The 24,708-nt window shown below is 34.7% G+C and overlaps 1 protein-coding gene and 1 long non-coding RNA gene across 2 annotated transcripts in view; both read left to right on the top strand.

The window, feature by feature from the left end:
- The window catches only part of mfsd3 (major facilitator superfamily domain containing 3), a 44,304-nt gene extending 32,949 nt beyond the window's left edge, over window positions 1–11,355 (top strand). Inside the window, exon 6 of the mRNA XM_002661995.8 lies at window positions 6,228–11,355. Within this exon, the coding sequence (XP_002662041.3) occupies window positions 6,228–6,431 (204 nt within the window). The 3' untranslated portion in view covers window positions 6,432–11,355. The remainder of the gene's footprint in view (window positions 1–6,227) is intronic.
- Window positions 11,356–13,721: 2,366 nt separating this feature from the next.
- LOC141385814 (uncharacterized) lies at window positions 13,722–19,079 on the top strand. The gene is made up of 3 exons (XR_012406862.1): window positions 13,722–14,013; window positions 17,130–17,236; window positions 17,336–19,079. It is a non-coding gene; the product is annotated as an uncharacterized lncRNA (long non-coding RNA).
- Window positions 19,080–24,708: the final 5,629 nt, after the last annotated feature.

Genomic DNA, 24,708 nt, shown 5'->3' with positions numbered 1-24,708 from the left:
GTAACACATTGTCAGTAAATATATTGATTATAAAAAAAAACTGACCACAAAATAATAAACAGAAATATCCAAATATGCCTGTAAATGAATATTCAAAGGGTATTTCTTGATGTATACTGTTCAGAAACTCCTTTGGCAACATTCACTTTCTTCTTACATTCATCGTCCTGTCAGGAAAATATCACACAAAACAACAGGAAAGCACTTCTTTGATAATAAAAAGTGATAAATTGGCAAATAAAAGAAATGGCCAACCCAGAGTCCTGATCCTAACCTGATTGAAAGTTAGGCTGCCAGCTGCATAGAGTTTATGTAATAATGGAAGTTACCAATGATAGATTAGCATCAATTACCTTGAAGGTTTCTCAAGGCCCATTTTTACTCTAATACAATTTAGTTTTAAAATGGCATTTTAGAATGAAAACAATCCACGTCCACTCTGGCGTTTCACCTAGCGTTTCTGAAAAGATCTCTGTCCAAACTACACCGCTAAAAACGCACATCATGTGACCACAAACACTCTGGCATGTGCTGCAGCGTATGGCTAATAACTCAGGAGGGCTAATAATTCTAACTTCAATTGTATGTAGCTACACAATGCTTTAACATTTTTGGTGTCTGCTAAGTTGTTAATATCTAAATGAAAATAGGCAGTTCCATATATAATGTATTCATTTTATTAATAAAATAGTGAAACAATGTAGCAAAGGGGGTGCGAATGATGTTATAAAGTAGATTGTTCCATTTAAATATTTACCCGACGTATCCTCGGGAGTTTGTTTTCCATATCAAACTTGCAAAGTCTGAACTTACAAAGAAAGGATGCAAGACTGAACTTTGTGAAGTTAATATTGAGAAAAAGCTTCAATCAGATGCAGCCATGCCTCCTTTTACAGATGTCTCCATTTTCACGCATTAACACTGACATGCAGCAGAAGCATTTAAAAAAAAAAACGAAAACAGCCTCTTCAGCATTTCCAAAACGCTCTGTTTTCTGGGCTCGGAAACTCCAGGGTAGTGTGGATAGAAGGCATAACTGTAGAAAAATTCATGCGTTTTAAAACTATAAGTGTAAACAGGGTCCTAAAATTTTCTCCAATTGAGATTTTTTTAGATATCTCATTTAAAATGTAATACTGTGCTTCATAAAATATGTGCCCCAAGATTCTGCTCTTTAACTTCTATTAGAATAATTTCAAAAAGACCAAAAAATGTAGGTAATAGATAATACATAATATACTAATTGTGATGTTCACCATGTTATACTGTAACCCGACTTCATTCCAGGTGTTTATTACCTTTACAGCGGAACAAATATCAACAAAAACAGTCAATTCTTGTCTTCACAGCAATCAGTGATCTATGTGGCCCTATAAACATTCAGGGTGTCCGCAGGGACTTAAAAAAGTAGTAAAAGTTGATAAATCAATTATGAGTAAATGTAGGCCCTTAAAAAGTAATAAAAAGTCTTAATCACATTTTTACGAGGTCTTAATTTTTGTTCGAGCATTTTCCAAAGTGTTTGACTGTAAAAAAGCATACGTTTATTTAATTTCCTTCTAATATTAACAACGGTGTGCTCGATCCACATGATTAGTTTGGTTGGTGTCCAGCCAAGTTCCTCCATCCAGGTGATGGTACGATATTTGCGAAGCTCTACACATGTGGAGAAACCATAGAGCAAAACGGATGGCAAAATGGAAAATGTAACTTTGCCTACTCCTGGTTGGAGAAAGACAGGTTTAAACATTGGCAGAAACCTGTCGTCGAAAACAACTGCGTAATTTATTCTTTCAAGCTTTGTTTCTTCCGAGCTTATCCAAGTTCTGTTGCATGGTATGTGCTCCAGTGATTTATTTAACTACAACTGTTTATTAACAACTGTTTATAAAGTTAAAGGTTTGGATACTGATTAGAACCTAAAGTGGCAATGAGGTCTTAAAATATTCTGAGAAGGTCTTTAAAAAGTCTTAAAAAGGTTTTGAAATTACCCTTAGGATTTCTGCATATACCCTGACATCTCTCTTTTTATTTGTTGATTTGTTCTTATTTTCTATGTGTTTATTTATTTATTTATGCGTCCCCCAGATGATAAATGGTTGTTCTCACCGTTCATCAATATCTCTCCCCTCCCATGTTCTCTCGTTTCATCCACTCGTTCATCTTTGACATGACTGTATTGTCCCGTTTTAATGGGCCTTCGATGCTCGCACGTGATCTTTCACTGCTCTCTCTGCTATTTGTCACTCCATCAACTCAACACCAGCTGAATTAACGGCACTAACAAAACTCATTTAAACAATAAGTGAATCTCCGCTATGTTTTCCCTTTATCTCTAAGCAATTAGAAAACTTCAAGAAAATATTCAGGAGGAAAATTGTGGACTGTGGGTTAATTTCCAATGTGCTTATGAGATGCATACGGTAGCAAGAGCAGCTTGTGTGTGTGTTTGTGTCTGTTTGTTTTAAGGTGGTTTTAGATGACCGAAAACCGATACTGTGAATGTTTGTGAAAAGGCCCAGGAGGGAGAAACTGAACACCTTAAACAAGTTTGTAGGAATAAAGGTACTTCACTTAACTTTAGTGGCGGGGCCATGTGAAGGAATGGACTTGGCTTTGCTTTCCTATCTGAAGGAAGGGAGTATTGAGACCAAGTAAGACAGACATCCAGACAAGAGAGAAAGAGAGAGAGGCGGTCAGACTGCTCTTTCATCCTGCTGGTTTGAATTGAAGCAGAGTAAAAAAGTGATAAATAGGCATCAAGTCATTGTTTTTATATTTGTAAAAAAAACATTGTCAGAAGCAACAGTTGTGCTTGTATTATGACAAGTTGCATTAAGGCTATCATGACAGTGGCGTGACTTTAAATCTGGTTTATTATTTTATTAATTTATGTTACTTTTATCTTTTGCTCTTCTCTCTATAATTTAAGAGTGCCTTGTTCTGTAAAAAAGAGATAATTCTTAATATTTATTCATCATTCATTCATTTTCTTTTGGCTTAGTCCCTTTATTAATCAAGGGTCGCCACAGCGGCTGGATATGTTTAACCCATCACTGGGAAACATCTAAACACACTCATTTACACACATACACTACGGACAATTTTAGCTTACCCAATTCACCTATACCGCATTTTTTTGCACTTGTGGGAAAAATCGGAGCACCCGGAGGAAACCCATGCGAAGACAGGGAGAACATGCAAACTCCACACAGAAATGCCAACTGACCCAGCCGAGGCTCGAACAAGCGAGCTTCTTGCTGTGAGGCGATTGTACTTCCCGCTGCGCCACTGTGCTGCCCTCTTAATATTCAAAATGCTTAAATTGGCATATCACACTGCATATCTGGTGAGACTAGTTATAATTGGGATTTTGTGCTTGATATTATGCATATTTATTAATGTTTGCTTGTTTTAAATTGTTCTTTTCTGTCATCTAACACTTAAAGTAGATAATTAAAATGCTTAAAATAATAACATTGTTTAATTGAATCAGTAGGAAATCTTGTAATGAATCTTGTCTTTGCACTGCCCATTGAACAATTTTAAGTATTACTTATAAATGTTTAATATTTAATAATATTTTCATATTATAATAATATGAATAATATTTTGAACAACTTATATTTCAGTTTTAATTGTAATATAAATATTTGTAACTTTTTTATGTTTAAGTTATGTCTGTTTAACTGATATTTTTTTATGAATAACATAGTTTTTACTGAATAACCGTAAATTACTGAATAACTGTAAATATATATATATATATATATATATATATATATATATATATATATATATATATATATATATATATATATATATATATATATATATATATTGATAATGTTTTAATAACATTAATTGATATTTAATCTTTTTATATATTTATTGAAAAAGTTACATTTATTTTTTACACGCCAGTGTTTGTTATTTTGAATTAGGTCATATCTTTGTATTTTCATTTTTAATATTGAATAGATAATTTATTAATTTTTATCTTTTTTGTATTTTTTATTCTGTAATTAGATTTTTTTTTTTTAGCTTAGACTTAGATATGTTTTATTTTAATTGTCTTCATCTAATAGTTACATTAATTTATGCTCTATGTCAGTATGGTAGTTAGTAAAAGATAGCAAAACTACACTACCTGAAAAAAGTCTTGTCATCGATAACAGTTGTAAGAGCAACAAATAATAACTTGACTTCTAGTTGATCATTTGGAAAAGTGGCCGAAGGTAGACTTTTACACTGAATCATCTGTTGAACTACATCCAGATCATCACAAACAATGCAGAAGACCTATTGGAACCTCCATGGACCCAAGATTCTCACTAAAATCAGTCAATTTTGGTGAAGGAAAAATCATGGTTTGGGGTTACGTTGAGTATGGGGGTGTGCGAGAGATCTGCAGAGTAGATGGCTGTTACAAACCCCTGATGTTAGTCTAGGGTGTGGGGTTTGACATTTATTTAATTAAAATATATTTATATAAACAGTGAATGAGTGGAAAGACAACCAAAGTAATGCCAAAAAATGTGTGCTTTTATTTACAATCCCAAAGTGAACAACAACAACGAATTAATCAAAAATAAAGAAAGTAAGTAAAGCAAAAATATACTATTTACAATATATACAACACTGAAACAAATAAAGATGGAAAAACAAGAGAGCTGGCAGAAATGACGCGGGCGGCGCTAAAGAAATGAAAAGAACAAAACCCAAACTAAATCTAACTTCCCAGAAGCATCTAGCTAACTAACTATTTGAAAAACAGTATAATTAACACACGAAGATCTTCCGAGTCCTAACTATCTACTCTATCTATCTATCCAAAAAGTACAAGGAGTGGCGCTCGCCCCTAACCTAGTGTACTAGACAGCAGAGTAGTCCTGAGTGTTGCGAAATGTATGTCACGTGACCTTCTTACCTGTCCGCTTCGTCCAAGCCTCGTAAACAACGATAAACTAAGAACAATGTACGAATAACGGACGGATAACGTGCACACAGAAACAAGCAACAACAAAACACAGTTAGACGGGGTTATTTCAAAACGCACGCGGTAAATACAAACAAGCGACAAAACAGTGAAAGAGAAAAATGCAAGCAAGAAAGCAAGAAAGAACGAGTGGTCTGGCGCGCGCTTTTAACACGGGTGGTCTTTGCTTATTGGATGTGACGCAAGAGTGACGTAACCGGGGAGGAATGACTGACAGCTGAATGGACCAATGAACGTAACCTGAGAATACATGAGAGCAGATACGGGAGAACAGAGCGAGAGAGAGAGAGAGAGGGAAAAAACACAGAGAAAACAGAGCACAAAAAAACACAAATACATAACAATGGCAACATCAACAGCTTGAGGTATTAAGACATTTGTGCTGCCCATTACATTACAAACCATAAGAAAAGGCAAATTCTTTAGCAAGATCTCAGCATTCACAATAAAGTTTCTTAAAGCAAAGAAGGTCAAGGTGCTCCAGGATGGCCCAGCCCAATCACCAGAGTGAACATTATTAAGCATGTCTGGAGAAAGATGGAGACATTGAAGATGAATCCAAAGAATCTTGATAAACTTTGGAAGTCCAGCAAGAATGCTTTCTTTGCCAATCCAGATGGCTTTATTAATAAGTTATTTGAGCCATTGCAGAGATGTATGGATGCAGTCCTCCAAGCTCATGGGAGTCATACACAATATTAATTCTTTTTCCACTGCACTGACTTTATATATACAGTACATTATTTCAGTTAAATGACTAAACTTTTGTCTAAGCAAAATCAGACCTTACTGTCCTAAATAAATGATTCCAAATCAAGCCATAATCATATTTTATTTTAGTTAAATCAGCATAATCTAGAGGCCTTTGCCTTTCATATTAGCCACTTTTGATACCAAATGATCAACTAGAAGTCAAGTTGTTATTTGTTGTTCCTAAAACTTAGATAGGCGACAAGACTTTTGTCAGGCAGTGCAACTATTAATTAACATTTTGTAAATATTTATGCTAAACCGTGTTCAACAGTGCCACAGTACAAGCATTGCACAGCTGTAATTAATAATCATTTATTGTTCATTAATGAGTATTTCTTTTTGTTTTTGCCCGCAACAACTTTGGTTTTTGGACCAATTTTTAAATGCTCCAATCACTCTCATCATGTATAATTACCTTTCAAGTATTTGGAAGCATTTTTAAAAAGTAGGTTTCTTTCTGTGTGTCAAAATTCAGGCTACCCACTACAGTTTTCTGGCCACTTTGGAGGTCCTTGGGAAGCTGAGTTTTAGTGCCCTGGCTGGAGGAATGGTGGACACTGTTGGCTTTCCCATAGCTTTCATCCTCTTCCTCTTCCTCACCTCCAGCAGTGCCCTGCACGTGTGGAGAGCCACAGAGACCGGAGTCTTGAAGGAGCAGCTCAAAGAACAGCCAAAGTGACCAGTGTGAGCCTTTTACAGTCAGAGGGTGGACGCAGGTCACCAAATAACCAGTGATGCCAATGTGATCTTTTTATTTGCAGTTATTTATGACACAACCAGCAAAAGAGGCACACAAACACACTCTCTCTCTGTCTCAAAAAAAAAAAGCCAGTATCTCTGTGAAAAACACTGCAATAGTTAAACAGCAACACTGCACCTCTGCAGTCAAATAGCTTTAAAGGCTCTTGCTTTCTAACAACGATGGCAAGCAAACTAAGCTGTGGTAACTATGATTTAGTCTGTCTCAAGGAGAACAGTCAATCATTTTAAGAAATTAGTAAGCTAAATGGTTAATACATTATGTTTGCTATAATAAACAATATTATTCAGAGCAATTTAACTGTTTATAAATGCTTGATAAGGGGTGTAGTCTAGTTTGGTTTAGTTAAACACACTTGCCATTTATATATTTCTTTAAATACAGCTTGTTTTCACCTTAAAATTACTTTTTTGGGAATCTGATGCCCTCTAGATGTTTGCCTTTTTTTAAACCTCAAGTTTATTGACCATTAAGCAAAATTCTGCTTTTTAAAGTCTTTGGATCGAGTTATGGTACTGTGCTAAGTGGAGTGCTTTTTGTATTCTCAGTGCAATATTTATATTAAAGGGGTCATATCGTGGAGAAATGAATATTGCTGTTTCAGGTTGAGTGTGCTTAGAGAAAACCACACCTTTTGAAAATATTATGCATTTGCTATTTATAAAAATATATAATTATATAAATGGTCATAAACCCAATAACCAAACACATTCCTGAATACACATAAAAAAGTTAAATGATTTCACTTGATAATGTAGTGCATCTCAAATATTGTGTTAAAGGGGTGGTCCAGATTGTATTTTTAAGGCTTGGGTGTGTTTATAAGATGCAAAGCAATCTGTGCTCATGCTTCATTCGTAGAAAATCATGTTATTATTTCATATATCTTATATACTGCTACTCAGCTAACATGAAAACGACCATATTTTCCTAGTTCCTCCAAAAGGCTTGCCCTCAAAAGGCTCTGATTGGTCAGCTAACATAATAGGCTGTGATTTGCGGACCGGTTCCACATCAACAGGAAAAGCATTACGCCCCTACAAGCATGCGATTTTGCGCTGTGTAAACACTGTCATTTAGAGTAGCTGTTAGACGTATCAGTTTGAGCCTTTCCCTGCTATAACATTACAGTGCCTCGCTGTAGGCTTTGCTAAGCCAATTCTGTAAAAGCCAATATCTCCCTTTTTGTTCATATTATATTCGGAGATTTTCACATATCTACATTGCACATGAACTAATAAAATATGACATCGAAGTGGACCACCCCTTTAATGATTCTAAAAATATCTGAGCGAATGTCGGTCATCAGAAAGATGTTATATAATCATCTCCCAGATTTAATTGTGTTTCTAAAAATAGGTTCCACACAATTCAAGTCATCCTAACACAAATCAATTTTAAGTGGATTGAACATAAAACAATTAAGTTATCTAAATAAAATCTCAATGTTTGTGTTGTTTCAGCTTATTTTAAAGACGTAGTTTAAACAAGCAGCAATAAATCGTTTTTTTGCACCCAGCTTCAAACTTACGGCAACATGGCATCAATTGAGTGTGCCATTTAAAATGCAATTATTATGAGCTACAGTGGTTTTCCTGCTTGCAGAAACTTTTTATTTTTTTAATTAATGCTTTAGTGCTTTTACGGTGCTTTATTTACAAAGGTTTTGTGTTTTTGTTCTGTTGCTGCACTCAAACAATTATGTTTGCTGTTTGTTTAAACTATTTAAAATGAGATGAAATAACACAATTCTTGATAGTATTTTGAGGACAAATGGATTGTTTTATGTTCAATTTGTAAAAACGTTACTTTGGTAAGCTTAAATTGGTCAAGTTAATAATTATTTCATGTTGTCCCAACACAAATCAATTTTGTGGAACCCAGCATTTTTTACAATGTGGTTGTTTACAGCAGCTAAAGCTCAGTTTGTCCTTCTTAGGATTATTTGTAAATGTTTGGAAAGAGTTGCCCAACAGCAACGTGACTCAACCGTTTCTCCATGCACAGATGGCGTTTGCATACAGTATGAGCGTTTTAAAGGTACAACGTAAGAAACCTCATCCAGAGAGATCACGGCTAATTCAATTACGACTGAATTAAATCAGGTTTGTTTATGATGGAGAAAACTTGACTGACATTGTAAATGGACCTCAGGGAAAAATATGTTTGTGAAAGGATATGACCCCTTTAATGTCTGTTAAATACTGTACATTAACAGTTAAACTCATCAAGCTCATTTTTTTGAGCCGACACTGTATTATTTGAAATGTTGAATTTATATTATTTTTTGAATCATGAATTGTCTGCATTTTCTATGCAATAACACATTTATCCATAATTATAGCATATTATAACTTTCAAGGTTTCTGCTGGTCTTAAGATTTATTTTGTCCTTTCATAATTTTAAGTCATAAAGTTAAAGTTGAAAGTTGTAAATTCATGAGGTCATTGCCAAAAAAAAATCTACATATTTCTAAGTATATCTATTTTCCAATGCAAATATCTAAACATCCTGAGGTCAAGATACATTTACTTGGAATTTGACATGAGGAAAATACGTTTGTTTTTTTTAATGTAATTTTAATTTTTAAAACATGAACAATTATTTGCAACATACTGTAGTAGGATTTTTATTTTTTATTTTTTATTTTTTTGTCCTGGCCCATTAGTAGACATTTGTTCTTGTTTTGATCACATACTTGCTTCTCTTTGTAATCAGAAATCTTTTCTTTGTCTATTTTCATCTCTTAGTAATCTTTGTAAAAAATAAATAAATAAAATAAGACATTTTACCTAGTGTCATTTTGCTTTGCATGTCAATCTTGACTTATATGTTTATAAATTTGCACTGGTTAACAATAGAAAAATACTGATCAAGAACATCACATCAGAAAGTACAATGCAAGTTATACACTATTTGGCAGCAGATTTATAAACCTATATGCACTGGAAAAAAGCTTTCATTCATCCAATTAAAAAAATAAATAAATAGGATTAGGGTAATGGTTAACATCGAAATTTCACCACTTGTCCAAAATGAAAAACAAATAAATTGCCTTAAACAATATTTTCTATTTCCATATGAACAATTTTATATAACCTGGTACAAAGCATGTTTGTCTTGTTGAAGAAAGTCAATTAATTTAAATTATCTTTTTGTTCTAAGCAAGAAGATATAGCTTTAATCAAGACAATTCCTATAAAATGTTCATTCATCCAATAATAAAAAAAAATAGAGTAATGGTTTCACATCTACATTTGATCACTTGAGCTAATGAAAAATAAATAATTTGCCTTAAAACAACAATTTTCTTAGTCCATGTAAGTACAAAGCATCTTGACCTCCTGCACTTGCCTGTGTGAGTAACCTTAAAATTTTACATTGGTCAGTCAAATATTTTTTAGTTGAGCTCTTAATCAAAACCATATTTTATTTAACTATGCTTTAAACTTAAAATAGATTAATTGAAAAATAAAACAAATAATATTAAATTAAAACGAAAGATAGTTTTTTAATTGAATGAAGTACTTCTTGAAAGTCTCCAGTGTACTATATTCTTTGTAAAATGAATTTTTTTTAAAGCGTGTTACTGATATAAAGTGTACTTTTTTGTGTACTTCTATAAATTTACACTTAGAAAATGCATCATCATATGTAACTGGCATCTATTCGGGTTATCCATTAAATATTCCTATATAACTGGGCTTCAGAGAGAGGTCTATAAAAAGTTTTACGTTTACCTGTAGAGACCTGTCAGAAACACAAACTTTGCTGTAATCGTGCCTCATGGTTTACAAGCAGTATAGTGAAATAACAAACCTTAATCCAGAAGTTCTGGTAAAGGAATTTTTCTGAGCCATTTCTCATATTTTTGAGTTTTTTTTTTTTTTTTTTTTAGTTGCTTTTCTTTTTTTCTTTTTTTTTTTTTGTAAAATGTAATTGATTTAATTATTTTTTGTAATTGTCTGCAAAGCCAGATCATGTGGGGATATTGTTAAGACTATGTACGATATGTGTATGTGTGGGACTTGCTATAACTGTTTACGAAGCCATCAGTTACATACAGTACTTATACAAATGTCATTTTAGTGTATTAGAGGAAATATAAATTGCAAAAAACAGCTAATGAAAATGCAACTGCACATGTTTAACACAGTTACACTATGTTTTTTCAATAAATATATATGTGAAAAACATGAGACCGCTTGAAAATAGTCAGTTTCTCTGGATTTACATTTTATATATAGTTATGTTTGAGTAAAAAATTTGTTCAAATCCATAAACCATTAATGAAACTTCTACCATATTTACAAAACATTGCCATTTAGAGTTTTTTTCTCCACAAGAAATAGCAAAAATAATGTTTTACATTCATTTTAGGCATTGCAGTACCAATAATTTAACTTCAGAAGAGTTATAACTTGGAATAACCCATCATTTTCTAAAAAACACAGAAAAATGCTTCTTTAAAAAAACTAATATCAACAATATACTCAAACCTATACCTAATAAATTCAATAATATCAGAGATACTTTTCAAGTGGTCTCTTGATTTGTTCCATTGCTGCAAACATGCACGATACTAAAGTGTACCATTTTCATATAATATTATGTGCGGTGCTTTTCTTCCTTTTTTCCTTTACTTGAAAAATAGAAACAGCCACAACTGAATAAGACTGGTCAAAATTTCAGCCTTTAATGAGATAAATGAAAAAGGTATGGCCAACTGACGATATTTTGTCATTAAATCTTCTGATGAGTAAAGCCCTTACCAAAACAAGGACCTTTTTTTGCCATATTAGCTCTGACTATAGGAGACTCAAAAATAAAAAGCTATTACTGTACCCAGAATGTGCCTGTGCTTTCATGAGCTTATCTGACAAGAATTAAAAGCCATTAGGCTGTGTTATTAAGAGAACCTGTGCCGTACAACTTAACCCCCGTCTTTAGAAAAAAAATAAATAAATCCAATATTGTGTTGTGTACATTTGTGGTTTAGACACTGCTTTAATGCGAGAAACTGCAGTTGAAAATATGAACTAATGGTTATCCCTGTACTTCCACAGTTGATTGGTTACAATAAGAACAAACATTGTTGCAAACAAACATGCAAGCTTTTTTTATTACAAGTTTTCTTAAATCTTAAATTTAAAACACAAATGAGACATTATTTAAATAAATATGTGCTGATTTACATGCTTCTTAAGCATAAAAAAACACTGAAAGACTTCAGGTTCAGTTTTTTTTACATACTTCTAATAAGGAAAATCTGATATATGGCCATATATGAACATATATAAAAACTTATCACTAATATATTTGCCCTTTTACTGATTTCTCTCTTCTTTTTTTTTTGCATGTTTGAATGGCATGTTACACTTTATCATTTCAGATCAAACTAACTGAAATATTAATCAAAGATAACACAAGTAAATCACACATCATGCAGTTTTGAAATGAAGGTTCCTCCAGTGGAGGAGCTTTGGCCCACTCATTTGTGTAGAAATGTTTGTTCAGCCACATCTAAGGATTTTTGAGCATTAACTGCTTTCTTAGTGTCCTCCCACAGCATCTCAATTGGGTTTATATCAGGACTTTAACTAGGCCACTACAACGTCTTTATTAAGTTATTCTTCTGCCATTCAGTAGTGGACTTTCAGGTATGCTTTAGATCATTGTTTGATAGATTACATAAAAACCCTAATTTAAAATATGCTTGATGTTTTTACTTGTGTTATATTTTGCTAATATTTAAATTTGTTTGATGATCTGAAACATAAAGTGTGACACATGTTAAAAAAATCAGTAAGAAGGCAACCCCTTTTTCACACCATGTAAATCCCAGTAGTTGAAATAAATGTATGCAAATGTATATTTTTGCAATATTTTAAAAAATGTGTTTCATATATAACATATTTTATATATGTCAAATTCATACATGAACTTGTATTTCATATAATGTGCTGTATTTTACATTTATCTGATTACTATATGGGTAGAGTAAAAAAAAAAAGAGTTTACAGAAGAGATATTAGAAATCTTTTTTTATCATCATAACACAGAAAATACTTTGAACAACCAGACAAAAGCAAACACTCTAATAAAAACTTTAGATGTATGTGAAAATTAGGAAAAAAACTAAGCGGTCTATAAACGTAAGTAAATCTTGGAGTGAAGATTCATGGCTCAGTAAAGGAAAAAATAATGATTTTGAGAAAAAACCCTTTATTATTGTGACACAAATTGACATAGTGCTATAAAAGAAACACCTAACAGTGTATGTTTAATGTTTGCTTCCATTAGATAAAAAACAAACAACTAAAAAAGCTAAAAAATCTCACTTGACAAGTGCATGATAAATGTTTTTTATTTGCGTGTTTGTCACACTTTAATATTTCAGATCAAACTAGATGGAATATAAATCAATGATAACACAAGTAAACACATCATGCTGATTACAAATGAAGGTTTGTTATTAAGGGGAAACAAAATACAAAACTACATAGCACTATATGGAAAACTGTTTGCCCCTAAACCTAAAAACTAGTTGGCAGTTACTTGGCAGCAACAACTGCAGGCAAGCTTTTTTCGGAGGAATTTTGGCCCAATCATCTTTGTAGAAATGCTGTAATTCTGCTTCAGTGGAGGGTTTTCAAGCATGAACTGCCTTTTTAAGGTTATGCCACAGCATCTCAATTGGATTTAGGTCAGGACTTTTACTAGGCCACTTCAAAGTCTTTATTCTGTTTTTCAAGTTGCCATTCAGATGTGCATTTGCGTCTGTGCTTTGGATCATTGTCCTGCTGCTGAAACCAAGTTCACTTCAGGTTGAAGTCACTAACACTTTTTCAAACAGGACTATGTTATTCTGTTTTTTTTGGTTTTCTTCGTTTAAGTACTCCATGATGTTATTTACTTATGTTATCTTTAAATAATATTTAAATCAGTTTGATAATCAGAAACATTAAAGTGTGACAAAAATGTTCGAAAAAATCTGTAAGATGGCAAATACTTTTTCACACCACTGGTCATCTTAATGGTTGAAATATTATATAGATTAATGTTTGTTTCCATTAGATAAAAAACTGAAAAAGCTAAAAAAAAAAAATCTAAAAATTGTCGAGTGCATGACCAATCATTTTTCCCTGCAGTTTCTCGCCTTAAAGACCTAGAACAGCGAAACACTAACAACCCTGAAGCTTTTGCACAGATGGAGCCTGGAGACCTTTCCCATTGAGGTGATGTAATAACTGTGGAGCCGTATGCTGAACCATATCCTCAGCTTTTACCATGACACTGTATACTGAGGGATGATTCCTGCCGATCTGTCAGAGGGATTAGGAGCACTTACGTAATTGATGAATAGACCTGCACTTCACTCCTTCACTGTCACATTATTTTCTTGGGTGGTTTAGCCAGAGAGAAAAAGGACAGGGAAGAAAAGAAGGGAGCGTCTTCTTCACACTTCACCTTCACAAAAGCACATGAGCTCAAGAACTGGTGGGATAGACAATGTGTGTTTATATGCGCAGATACAGCAAGCTTTTGTGCAGTTGGAAAAAAGTATATATAAAAGATTTAGAGTGACATTGTGGCCACAAATTTGGTCTGCTTATTCTTTGATTACCTTATTTAAGTAAAGTGAGGTGCAACAAAATGGTGTGTTTACAACAATGTGAACCTGGAACCTCTTATTTTTCTCAGTTTTTTTTTTTTTTTTTTTTTTGGCAATGTACAAAAAAATGTTCCAACACAAATAGATTAAGTTAACTTAATTGTTTTTACAAAGTTAAGTGGATTAAATATAAAATAGTTTTTGACTGTAAACATATTAAAACTGCTTTTTTTATTTTTACCAATAATGGTCATTGCTAAGCACTTAATTTAGACAGATGTAAAGGTGATTTTCTTAGTTTTTAATTTTCTTTTAATTTGACCAAAGCTGATGACAAAATAATGTCTTATCCTAATAAACCAAACATCAGTGGAAAGCTCAGATTTATTTAGCTTTCAGATGATGTATAAATCTCAATTTCCCCACAAAAATTATGCTTACGGTTTTGTGGTCCATGGTCACTTATAACCACAATTTGGTTGCCTTTTATTACAGTCCTGTTCTGAATGTGCATAATTTGTAATTACCACAGTATTAAATAATTACTATAGGTAGTAGATAGTATCCCTAAACCTACTTTAAACCTAACCTTAACCCTCATATCTTGTATACCATTACACATGCACTAAATAAAGTGCAGTCAAATTTGTGGCCACATTCAGCTGTTTTGTTCTTCTCTTTTTCTGATTGAAGTACAACAAGGGAATTAATTGTTAGATCATGGCCATGGGTTATTAAAATGTTGGAACTAAATATATTGTGTGTGGATGATCTTAAATCTGGGTCAACTTTTTTTTAAGTAAAACTGGAATGTATGTCATTCACATACAGTAAAATGTCATTATAAATTACACAAATGTAAACACTTTTAGGCCTACTACCTCTTGAATTGTGTTTTTTGTTCATTAAGCATTTTAGACAATTTGACTATGCTTTTATCTATTTTAAAAGTTGCTTTAAAAGAAAAAAAATATATACAGTTTAATTCAACGAAATCTCATGGCAATTCGTAGCTTTTTGATTTAGTGTCTAATTCGTATGATCTAATTTGTACAATTTAGTACGATTTGCTCATAACCCAATGACGGTTGGGGGTGGGGTTAGTTGCCATGCCTCCTTTTTTAAATAGTACATTTTTGTATGATTTAACGAATTCGCCACTAAACTAATTAGCCACTAAACTGGCAAAACGTAAAATACTTACGTTTCCTTGTGAGATCAAGCTGGTTGAAGTACTGTAGAATTATTAGCCCGTTCTTTATTTTGTCCCTAAATTTCTGTTTAATGGAGAGATTTTTTTCAACAAATTTCCAAATATAATAATTTTAATAACTCATTTCTAATAACTGATTTATTTTATCTCTACCAGGACAGTAAATAATATTCGACTAGAAATTTTCAAGACACTTCTATACAGCTTAAAGTAGCATTTAAAGACTTAAGGTTAGCTAGGTGAACTAGGCAGGTTAGGGTATTTAGACAATATTAGGCATCATTGTATAATGATGGTTTGTTTTGTAGACGATCAGAAAAAATATATAGCTTAAAGGGGCTAATAATATTGACCTTAAAATGGTTTCAAAAAAATTAAAACTGCTTTTATTCTAGCCGAAATAAAACAAATAAGACAAATAATATATAAAATAATATATATGCACACTACCAGTCAAAAGTTTGGGGTCAGTTTTTTTTTTTTTTTTCTAAGAAAATTATTCTGTTCATCAAGGCAGCATTTATTAAATTAAAAAAATTAACTTATTGTATGTAGTTTTAAATTATATTATTACTCCAATCATTATTGCTTTTATGTCTATTACCATTAATAATAATAATAATGATAATAATAATAATTACTATTAATATTGGAGTTCTGAAGGATCATGTGATTGAAGACTGGAGTAATGAATCTGAAAATGCATCATTAATATCACTGGAATAAGTAATTAAATTAAATGCTAAACTACTTTTGAACAGTTATTTTATAGTGCAATCGCATTTTACAATTTGTCTTGTATTTTTGATCAAATAAATGCAGCCTTGGTGAGCAGGAGAGGCTTATTTTAAAACAAATCCTACTGACCCCAAAAATCCTACTGACTGTATGTGTGTGTGTGTGTGTGTGTGTGTGTGTGTGTGTGTGTGTGTGCGTGTGTGTGCGTGTGCGTGTGCGTGTGCGTGTGCGTGTGTGTGTGTGTGTGTGTGTGTGCGTGTGTCTGTGTGTGTGAGTGTGTGTGTATAAATGTGTATATAACTATAAATGTAAACATAACTGATTTTGTATGGTTTCCAGGAAGATACTGTTCCTACTATTTGTCAAATAGTACTACTACTATTTGTTTTATTTCGGCTAGAATAAAAGCAGTTTAAAAAATGTAAACACCATTTTAAGGTCAATATTACTAGCCCCTTTAAGCTATATATTGTTTAATAGTCTACAGAACAAACCATCATTATACAATTGCCTAATTACCCTAACCTGCCTAGTTAACCTAATTAACCTAGTTAAGCCTTTAAATGTCACTTGAAGCTGTATAGAAGTGTCTTGAAAATAGTCAAACATTGTTTTCTGTCATCATGGCAAAGATAAAATAAATCAGTTATTAGAAATGAGTTATTAAAACTGTTGTGTTTAGAAATGTGCTGAAAAAATCTTGGCAGAGGTAATAGAGGTAATGAATCATTTCAGGCTTGACTGTATTTCCTCACATGCATGTGCTGGGCTCTGTGCAAATGAAGCTGCAAAATGTTTTATTTTTGCAGTTTTGTGGTTAAAACTGCTCATGGTTGTGTAAAAACTTTCACTTTTTCAGATTTTTTAAACTACCTTGTTTTCCCCTTGCTGAAATAAAAAAAACTAAGCTGGGCATGGCATTGTGGTCAGAATTTATTTTGGTACAAAAGTAAAAAGTATTGATTATTTGATTAATACTGCCTACTTTTTTTAGGCTGTAGAGCAATTGTCATTTTTTTCTTCTTAACCTTCATTTTTTTTTCTCCTTAGTTTTATCTCCAAACCTTAACAGGTAACCTCCAATTAGCTTTGAGCATGAAAGGTGGCCAAGAATCCAGTCTACAGTCAGCCGAACGTGACCACCCACTGTTTTTCAGGTAGCAAAGCTATTGTAAATTGAATTGTCTTACCTAATATCAACAAACAATAGGTATGACATGAAACAGACCTCAAGTTGTTTCTTGCGCTTTTCCCAGGCATTGAGTTTCCATTTTCTGGGAGCAGAAAGAAGCATTAGAGCCTCAGGTCTTTGGGAAATAAGCTGAGAAGAGAAGAAAGGACACAGTGTAGAGTGAGAAGTAAAGGGACAGTTTGTCTCATGGTGTCGATTGGAGACAGACCCCCGACTGGGTTCGAGAAATTGGGAGGAGTTGTCCAGCTGAGTGAGTGACTCCAGAGACTGTACAGTCACCAAAGCCCATTCTGCTGATCTCTGTTTCAGCCTGTCTTTGCATGTCTTATCCAGACCATACACAATACAGCTTTGACTTGGCCATTACTATGTTGATCTTGTGGCCAGTCAAAGATTCAATTAGCTGGACAGTTTTGCCATTTTATTATACAAATGTATATATAGTTTTCATTTGAAGAGTTCAGATGCAAAAAACTCTGAATGCCATTTTAATTTCCTTCAAAAATGAGCATTTTCTCAACCTCATGTATACCGTGGAGAAAATAAGTATTGAATAATCACCATTTTTCTCAGAAAATTTCTAAAGGTGGCTTTGACTTGAAAAAATTCCTCGGATGTAGGTAACAACTAAAGAAATACATATATGCAAAGAAAACAAAACTAATTTGTTTACAAATGAAGTTGTACATAATGAAATGAAATGACAAAGGGAAAAAGTATTGAACACATGATGAAAGGGAGGTGTAGAAAGGCATTAAAAGCCCAGACAGCAGTTGAAATCTTTTAGTAGTCATTCAGCAACCTGTTGTCATTGTAAATGAATATTAGCTGCTTCAGTCCAGCATCTACATTGCCAGGGTGATGAAGATGAAACCAGAGTAGACATTTTAGCAAAACAATGATCCTAAACACAGCCAAGGAACCTTTTAAATGATTTCAGAGAAAGAAAATCAAGCTGTACAATGGCACAGTCAATCATTTGATTTCAGTGGAAGATATTAAATGTTCACATTTGATAGACGAGACCCTCAAAAACCAACAAGATTTTTACACTCTGTTAAATTCTGTGAAAAACTCGCACCTGAGCAATGCTTGTGACTACATTCTCTATATGACAGGCATCTTTAAGCTACCATCACCAAAACTCCTTTAATATAAAGTATTAAATATGTTTCAGTAGTTTAGTACATTCTCCTTCAGTAATCCCATTGTTATTACACATAACTAATTGTCCAGATTTTCTTTGTTTTGTTTAATTTTTATGTTTGTGTTGTTTGGGATTTTACCAAAATCTGGTTTTAATTCCATGTCAACAGCTCCTTTACAAATATTATTTCATGGAAAAACAGAACATGTTCAATACTTATTATTTCACTTTAAAGGCAATGAAAATAACATATTAAAAGTGAAATTACTCGACGTACACATGCACAAAAAAAAGGTAGTTGTAGAAGAACGCTTTTGATGCCATTTGGAGGTTTTTGCATTTGAACTTTTAATTTTTTAATGATTTAATTTTACTTTATTTAAATAATAATTTAAAAAAAAAGTATTTAAAAGGAACCCCAAATATTAGGACTCAATATTATGTAAATGCTGTTTCTTACTGAAATATCTATTTATGTTGCTTTAAAAAAAACAGTTATCTTTATTTATCTTTCTTTCCAATTATGTTAATTTGTCCACCTTTCTTCATTTTGTGCATGCCATCAAACGGTTGCGCTCGCTGAGCTACTGTACATTGTTGCTATTTTTTTTCACTGCAATGTAACTTTAAAATACAAAATACTGATACAATGCCACATCATAAACAGTCTTTTGGTTGTAATTTCTGTTTAGGTGGAATAAGAGAAGACATGTATTCCTCGAGTGTCATCAAATGTTAAAACCACATGTGAAGTGTGTGTAACACAAATGAAACACAAGTGAAAATTGAAATGTGTGTTTGTTAGTTGTTTTTTTATGTAAAAGGCTAAATTCACTCACATCAAATTATATGGGGAAATATATATTTTTTTAAATCTCTTTCACAATTTTTACTTGTGTTTCATTTTTGTTCCAAATATCTTACATGTATGCGAACACACAGGATAAGCTCATGTGGTTTTCTGATTATTCTGCTATCAGTATTGTTAGAGAATTTCAGTATTGATGCATCTGAAATTTAAGGTTTTGTAATTTATTGCAAATTGCAATCTTTATCTGTTAAACATTTTTAACAAAATCACAAAAAAACATTTTTTGTTTTGCAATTTGAGACAGCTTGCCAAATTATCACTTGTCTGTGGGAATTAAATAATTGGTGGATGTGGCTCTCCAGGCTTTAAAGAACATAATGTTTTTTAAAAGAATATTCTGTGTACCAAGGGAAACAAACAAACAAAAAAACATGATTATGTAATAATGTGGATAATTTAATGAACATAGAAATTTCATCTTTTAGTTGAACTGCAGTACTGATTTAGCAGTCTCATTACAGCTGTGCTGGTGCCAACTACTGTATAACCATACCGTCACAGCCTGAGCAAATCTCTCACCTGATGATATGCTGTGTTAAACCCCTAGCTTCCTGATAAAGTTGTGCGATAAAGTTTCCTTCGTGAGACAAGAGCTGATTTTGCAACATGTTTTAATATCGACTAACAAAAGTGTTTTGTGGAGCCCCCGAAGGGAAGAGGTGTTGGCTTTTTTCAGTGCAGTTTTTTGTAGGCAGGCCGGCAGAATGCGCTGGTGGCTCTTTGTCTGCCAGGGAAACCCTAGCCGGGAGGTGCAGGCTAAGTGTGGAGCAGCGGCATCGGATAACCACGCATTTCCTCTCCTGCTATTTACCAGCCTTTTGTTTGTTTGCCGAATGCGAAATATATACATGTCGCCAGATCAGATCTGCTTTCCACACGTTGCCCCTTTCTTTGTTTCGTTTTTTATTCATCATCCTCCTCCTCCTCTTCTCCTCCTCTTTCTCCTCAGCCTTTGCAAACTCTTCGTGCGCTGTCAAAAGTCTGTGCGCCTGTTCTTGAATATTTCTGACTGAATTTGATAACCCTCCCAGAACTGTTCAGATATCATTTACATAATGCTCTCCATTATTTAGAAGGCAGAACACTTGCATTTGTGTGCCAACATTGCAGAAAAGGTGTTGTTATTTGTTAGTGAAGAAGAGAGCTGGGTAAGCTTGAGATGACCTAAAGGTCGTGTTGCCGCTCTACAGTATGTGGGACAGTCACTATGCTGAACAATAGCAGAACTGAGATCATCTGTTCCAAATTCCCGAAATATTTCCTCACTCATAACTGAACTAAATGGTACAGTGGGACCCAAAGTGGGCTGAAAATCTGTACTGGTTAATTCCAGTCAGTTTTATTGTTTAAAGAAAACAGCACAAGGAAGTAGTACAAGGAAAAAGCTGTAGTGATTTGGATTGGTTTTCTGCATCCACCGCATTCATTTCACCATCTTAGATTGTTGTTCTTGAAATGGTATATCGCTTCATGAATCATTCATTCATTTTCTTGTCGGCTTAGTCCGTTCATTAATCTGGGGTCGCTACAGCGGAATGAACCACCAAACTATCCAGCAAGTTTTTAGCAGCGGATGCCCTTCCAGCCGCAACCCATCCCTGGGAAACATCCATACACACACACACACTACGGACAATGTAGCCTACCCAATTCACTTATGTTGCATGTCTTTGGACTGTGGGGGAAACCGAAGCACCCGGAGGAAACCCACGCGAACGCAGGGAGAACAAGCAAACTCCACACAGAAATGCCAACTGAGCCGAGGCTCGAACCAGCGACCCAGTGACCTTCTTGCTGTGAGGTGACAGCACTACCTACTGCGCCTTCTTCGCCCATGCTTCATAAATCAGATATTTTAAATTGTTCTTCAACTGTGCTTTAAATATACATACAGTATGTTTTAAACAATGAAATAAGCTCTTCGGACTTCCTCTAAAAAGGGACCATGTGCCCACCTAATAATCATATTCAGCTATTTTTACCAACCTTACTTTAATCTGCATAAATATTCATAAGGAAGCTGCATGTGTACAGGCTCAGTATTCTGTCAACAAGGGTTGTGTTTCTCACAGAATTAAATTGAGGATTGCTTTTAAATTTCAGTTCAGTTCATTTGAATTGAGTTGTTTACAATTTTTGAAAGTTTGGAAGTCTTTTTTAAGGCTTGGAAGAAATGAAGGACGGAAGGATGGATGGATGGATGCATGGATGGATGCAAGGATCGATGATTGATAGATGGGTAGATGGATGGATGGATGGGTGGTTGGGCAGACAGACAAACAGACAGACGAACGGACAGACAGATGGGTGGGTGTATGGTTGGATGGGCTGACAGACAGACAGACAGACGGATGGATAGATGGATGGATGGATGGATGGATGGATGGATGGATGGGCAGACAGATAGATAGATGGATGGATGGATGGATGGATGGATGGATGGATGGATAAATGGATGGATGGATGAATAGATGGATGGATGTATGGATAGTTAGTTGGATTGATAAATGGATGGGTGGGTGGTTGTGCAGGCTGACAGTAGGACGGACGGATGGATGGATGGATTAATGGATGGATGAATAAATGGATAGGTGGGTGGTTGTTCAGACAGACAGACAGATGGATAGATGGATGGATGGATAAATGGATAGTTGGATGGGTGGGTAGTTGGACAGACAGACAGACTGACAAAGGGCGGGCGGGTGGGTGGATGGATGGATGGATGGGTGGGTGGTTGGGCACACGAATAGACAGACAGAGAGACGGACGGATGGACGGACGGATGGATGGATGGATGGATGGGCAGACAGATAGATAGATAGATGGATGGATGGATGAATAGATGTATGGATAGTTAGTTGGATGGATAAATGGATGGGGGGGTGGTTGTGCAGGCTGACAGTGGGACGGATGGATGGATTAATGGATGGATGAATAAATGGATAGGTGGGTGGTTGTTCAGACAGACAGACAGATGGATAGATAGACGGACGGACGGACGGATGGATGGATGGATGGATGGTTAGTTGGATAAATAAATGTATGGGTGGGTGGTTGGGCAGACGACTGATGGATGGATAGATAAATGGATGGATGGATAAATAGATGGGTGAGTGGTTGTTCAGACGGAAGGACGGAGATAGATAGATAGATAGATAGATAGATAGATAGATAGATAGATAGATAGATAGGTAGGTAGGTAGGTAGGTAGGTAGGTAGGTAGGTAGGTAGGTAGGTAGGTAGGTAGGTAGGTAGGTAGGTAGGTAGGTAGGTAGGTAGGTAGGTAGGTAGGTAGGTAGGTAGGTAGGTAGGTAGGTAGGTAGGTAGGTAGGTAGGTAGGTAGGTAGGTAGGTAGGTAGGTAGGTAGGTAGGTAGGTAGGTAGGTAGGTAGGTAGGTAGGTAGGTAGGTAGATAGATAGATAGATAGATAGATAGATAGATAGATAGATAGATAGATAGATAGATAGATAGATAGATAGATAGATAGATAGATATTCATTATTCGAGATCCTTTTAGAGACCTGATTGATTGTAAGAGGGAATATATTGTTAATGATGGCCTTGAGGAATATTGCTGTAACAAGCGTGTTAGAGAGCGTTTAACTGATGACAGCTCTTGTTGTGGATGAGGAACGCTGGTTGATTCTGATGTGTTTATCACACACTCGTGCTGGTAACGGGAATGGGTTTGCGGAGGCAGGTCTGATCTGATGTGTAGGATAATGGGAATGTGTCTGTGTCTGCGTTTGGCTGATGGGTTGGGTTGTGACAAGCTGCCAGCTCATATGGCGTTGAAGCAGAGTCACCACCGCCTCACCCCTGGCTTCACTCCACTGCTCTCCCTCCACCTCGTTTGGGCCATTACGGCGGTGGCAGCAGAAGCCCTCAGACCTCCCTCATCCCCCCCTCTCTCTCTTTCCCCCTCACTGCTCCCACTGTTCCCCCTCCCTCCCTCCGCCAAGTCCTGTCCCCAAATCACAGCGTTTCTCACTTTACCCCTGCCTCCCGATGACATCACAGCACATTCTTTGCTCAGAGTGTGGAGCGGGATGTTCATCGGACCACAGCACCGTGATTCAAAATACTATTTCTGTTCGCTTCGTCAGGCCCACCATTGTGCCGAAGCCAGCTCAGGAAATGACGGACCAAAGGGTGCTTTTCAATTGGTGTTCATTAAACGTAACTGCTGCAAACTAGATGTGACAATTCACAGTTATTTTATAAGTTTGATTATTCTACATTTAATGGGGTAACTTACCCAAAAATGTGATTACCTCATCATTTACTCTGCATCGTGTGGTTTTAAATCTTCATGAGTTTTTTTCTTATGTTGAAGATATTTTGAAGAATGTGGGTTGCTGAGATCCATAAACTTCCATACTAGGAAAAAAATACTGTGGAAGTCGATGGGTCCCAGCAACCAGCATTTTTCAAAATATCTGTCTTTTGTTGTCAACAGAAGAAAGAAACTCAAATAGGTTCTGATCAAGTGAAGTGTTTAATTGTGTTTCTTTTTTTGCATAGACTTACATGGAGTATAGGGACCAAAATGTATTAAGAGTGTATTTTTTTAATAGATGGATAGCTCACACAACTGTACATGTTAACCCTTATATACTATTGGGGATGTTTTCATCCACTATTCAGGGTGTCCGCGGGGTCTTAAAAAGTATTAAAAGTTAAATCAACTGTGAGAAAATAAGGCCATTAAAAGGTATTAAAAAGTCTTAATCCCTTTTTTACGAGGTTTTAAATTTTGTTCAAGCGTTGTCCAAAGGGTTTGACTCCGAAAAAGCTTAAATATATTTATTTTCCTCAATTTGTCCGGGCTGGGTGTGTCGGGCCAGGCTCCTCTGTCCAGGTGATGTTATGTAATTTGCGACAAACGCAGTAAGGTGATGTAACGCTCTCCACATGTAGCAAAATCATATAGCAGGGCCATTCAATTGGAGGCCGAATTTGGCCCACGAGGCAATTTGTTCCGACTTTCCAAATAGTGTGAGCAAGACATAAAAAATAAATTTAGTTCAGTCAAAAAACGGCCGCTATAGTTATGAAGTGATGTGTTGTTACTAATTGTTTACATGTCCAAGACTGTGATAAAAGAAATTCAGTCCACAATTATTTTTTTATATTGAAGCTCCAGTTCATTGGACCAATAAGATACCACCCCAGTGACAACTCTAATACCTTTATTTCTGCAAGTGATTTAAGTCATGTGTTTGAACAGTACAATTATGGAAGCTTGTTTCTGCCACTGGATAAAATAGGCAATTGTGAATAGTGAATTTTTATACATATAAGATATAATTAGAATTGTAATTTGTGAACTTAGAATTGCAAAAAATAAACTAGTACATCTAAGACAAAATATCTTAAATCTTGCAACTTGATTATCTAACTAATTAGCAATTGAGAC

The sequence above is a fragment of the Danio rerio genome, chromosome 5 (genome assembly GCF_049306965.1).
Source record: "Danio rerio strain Tuebingen ecotype United States chromosome 5, GRCz12tu, whole genome shotgun sequence".
Taxonomy (NCBI): domain Eukaryota; kingdom Metazoa; phylum Chordata; class Actinopteri; order Cypriniformes; family Danionidae; genus Danio; species Danio rerio.
Note: the sequence above shows the minus strand (reverse complement) of the source record. Positions and strands in the feature narration are given on the sequence as shown.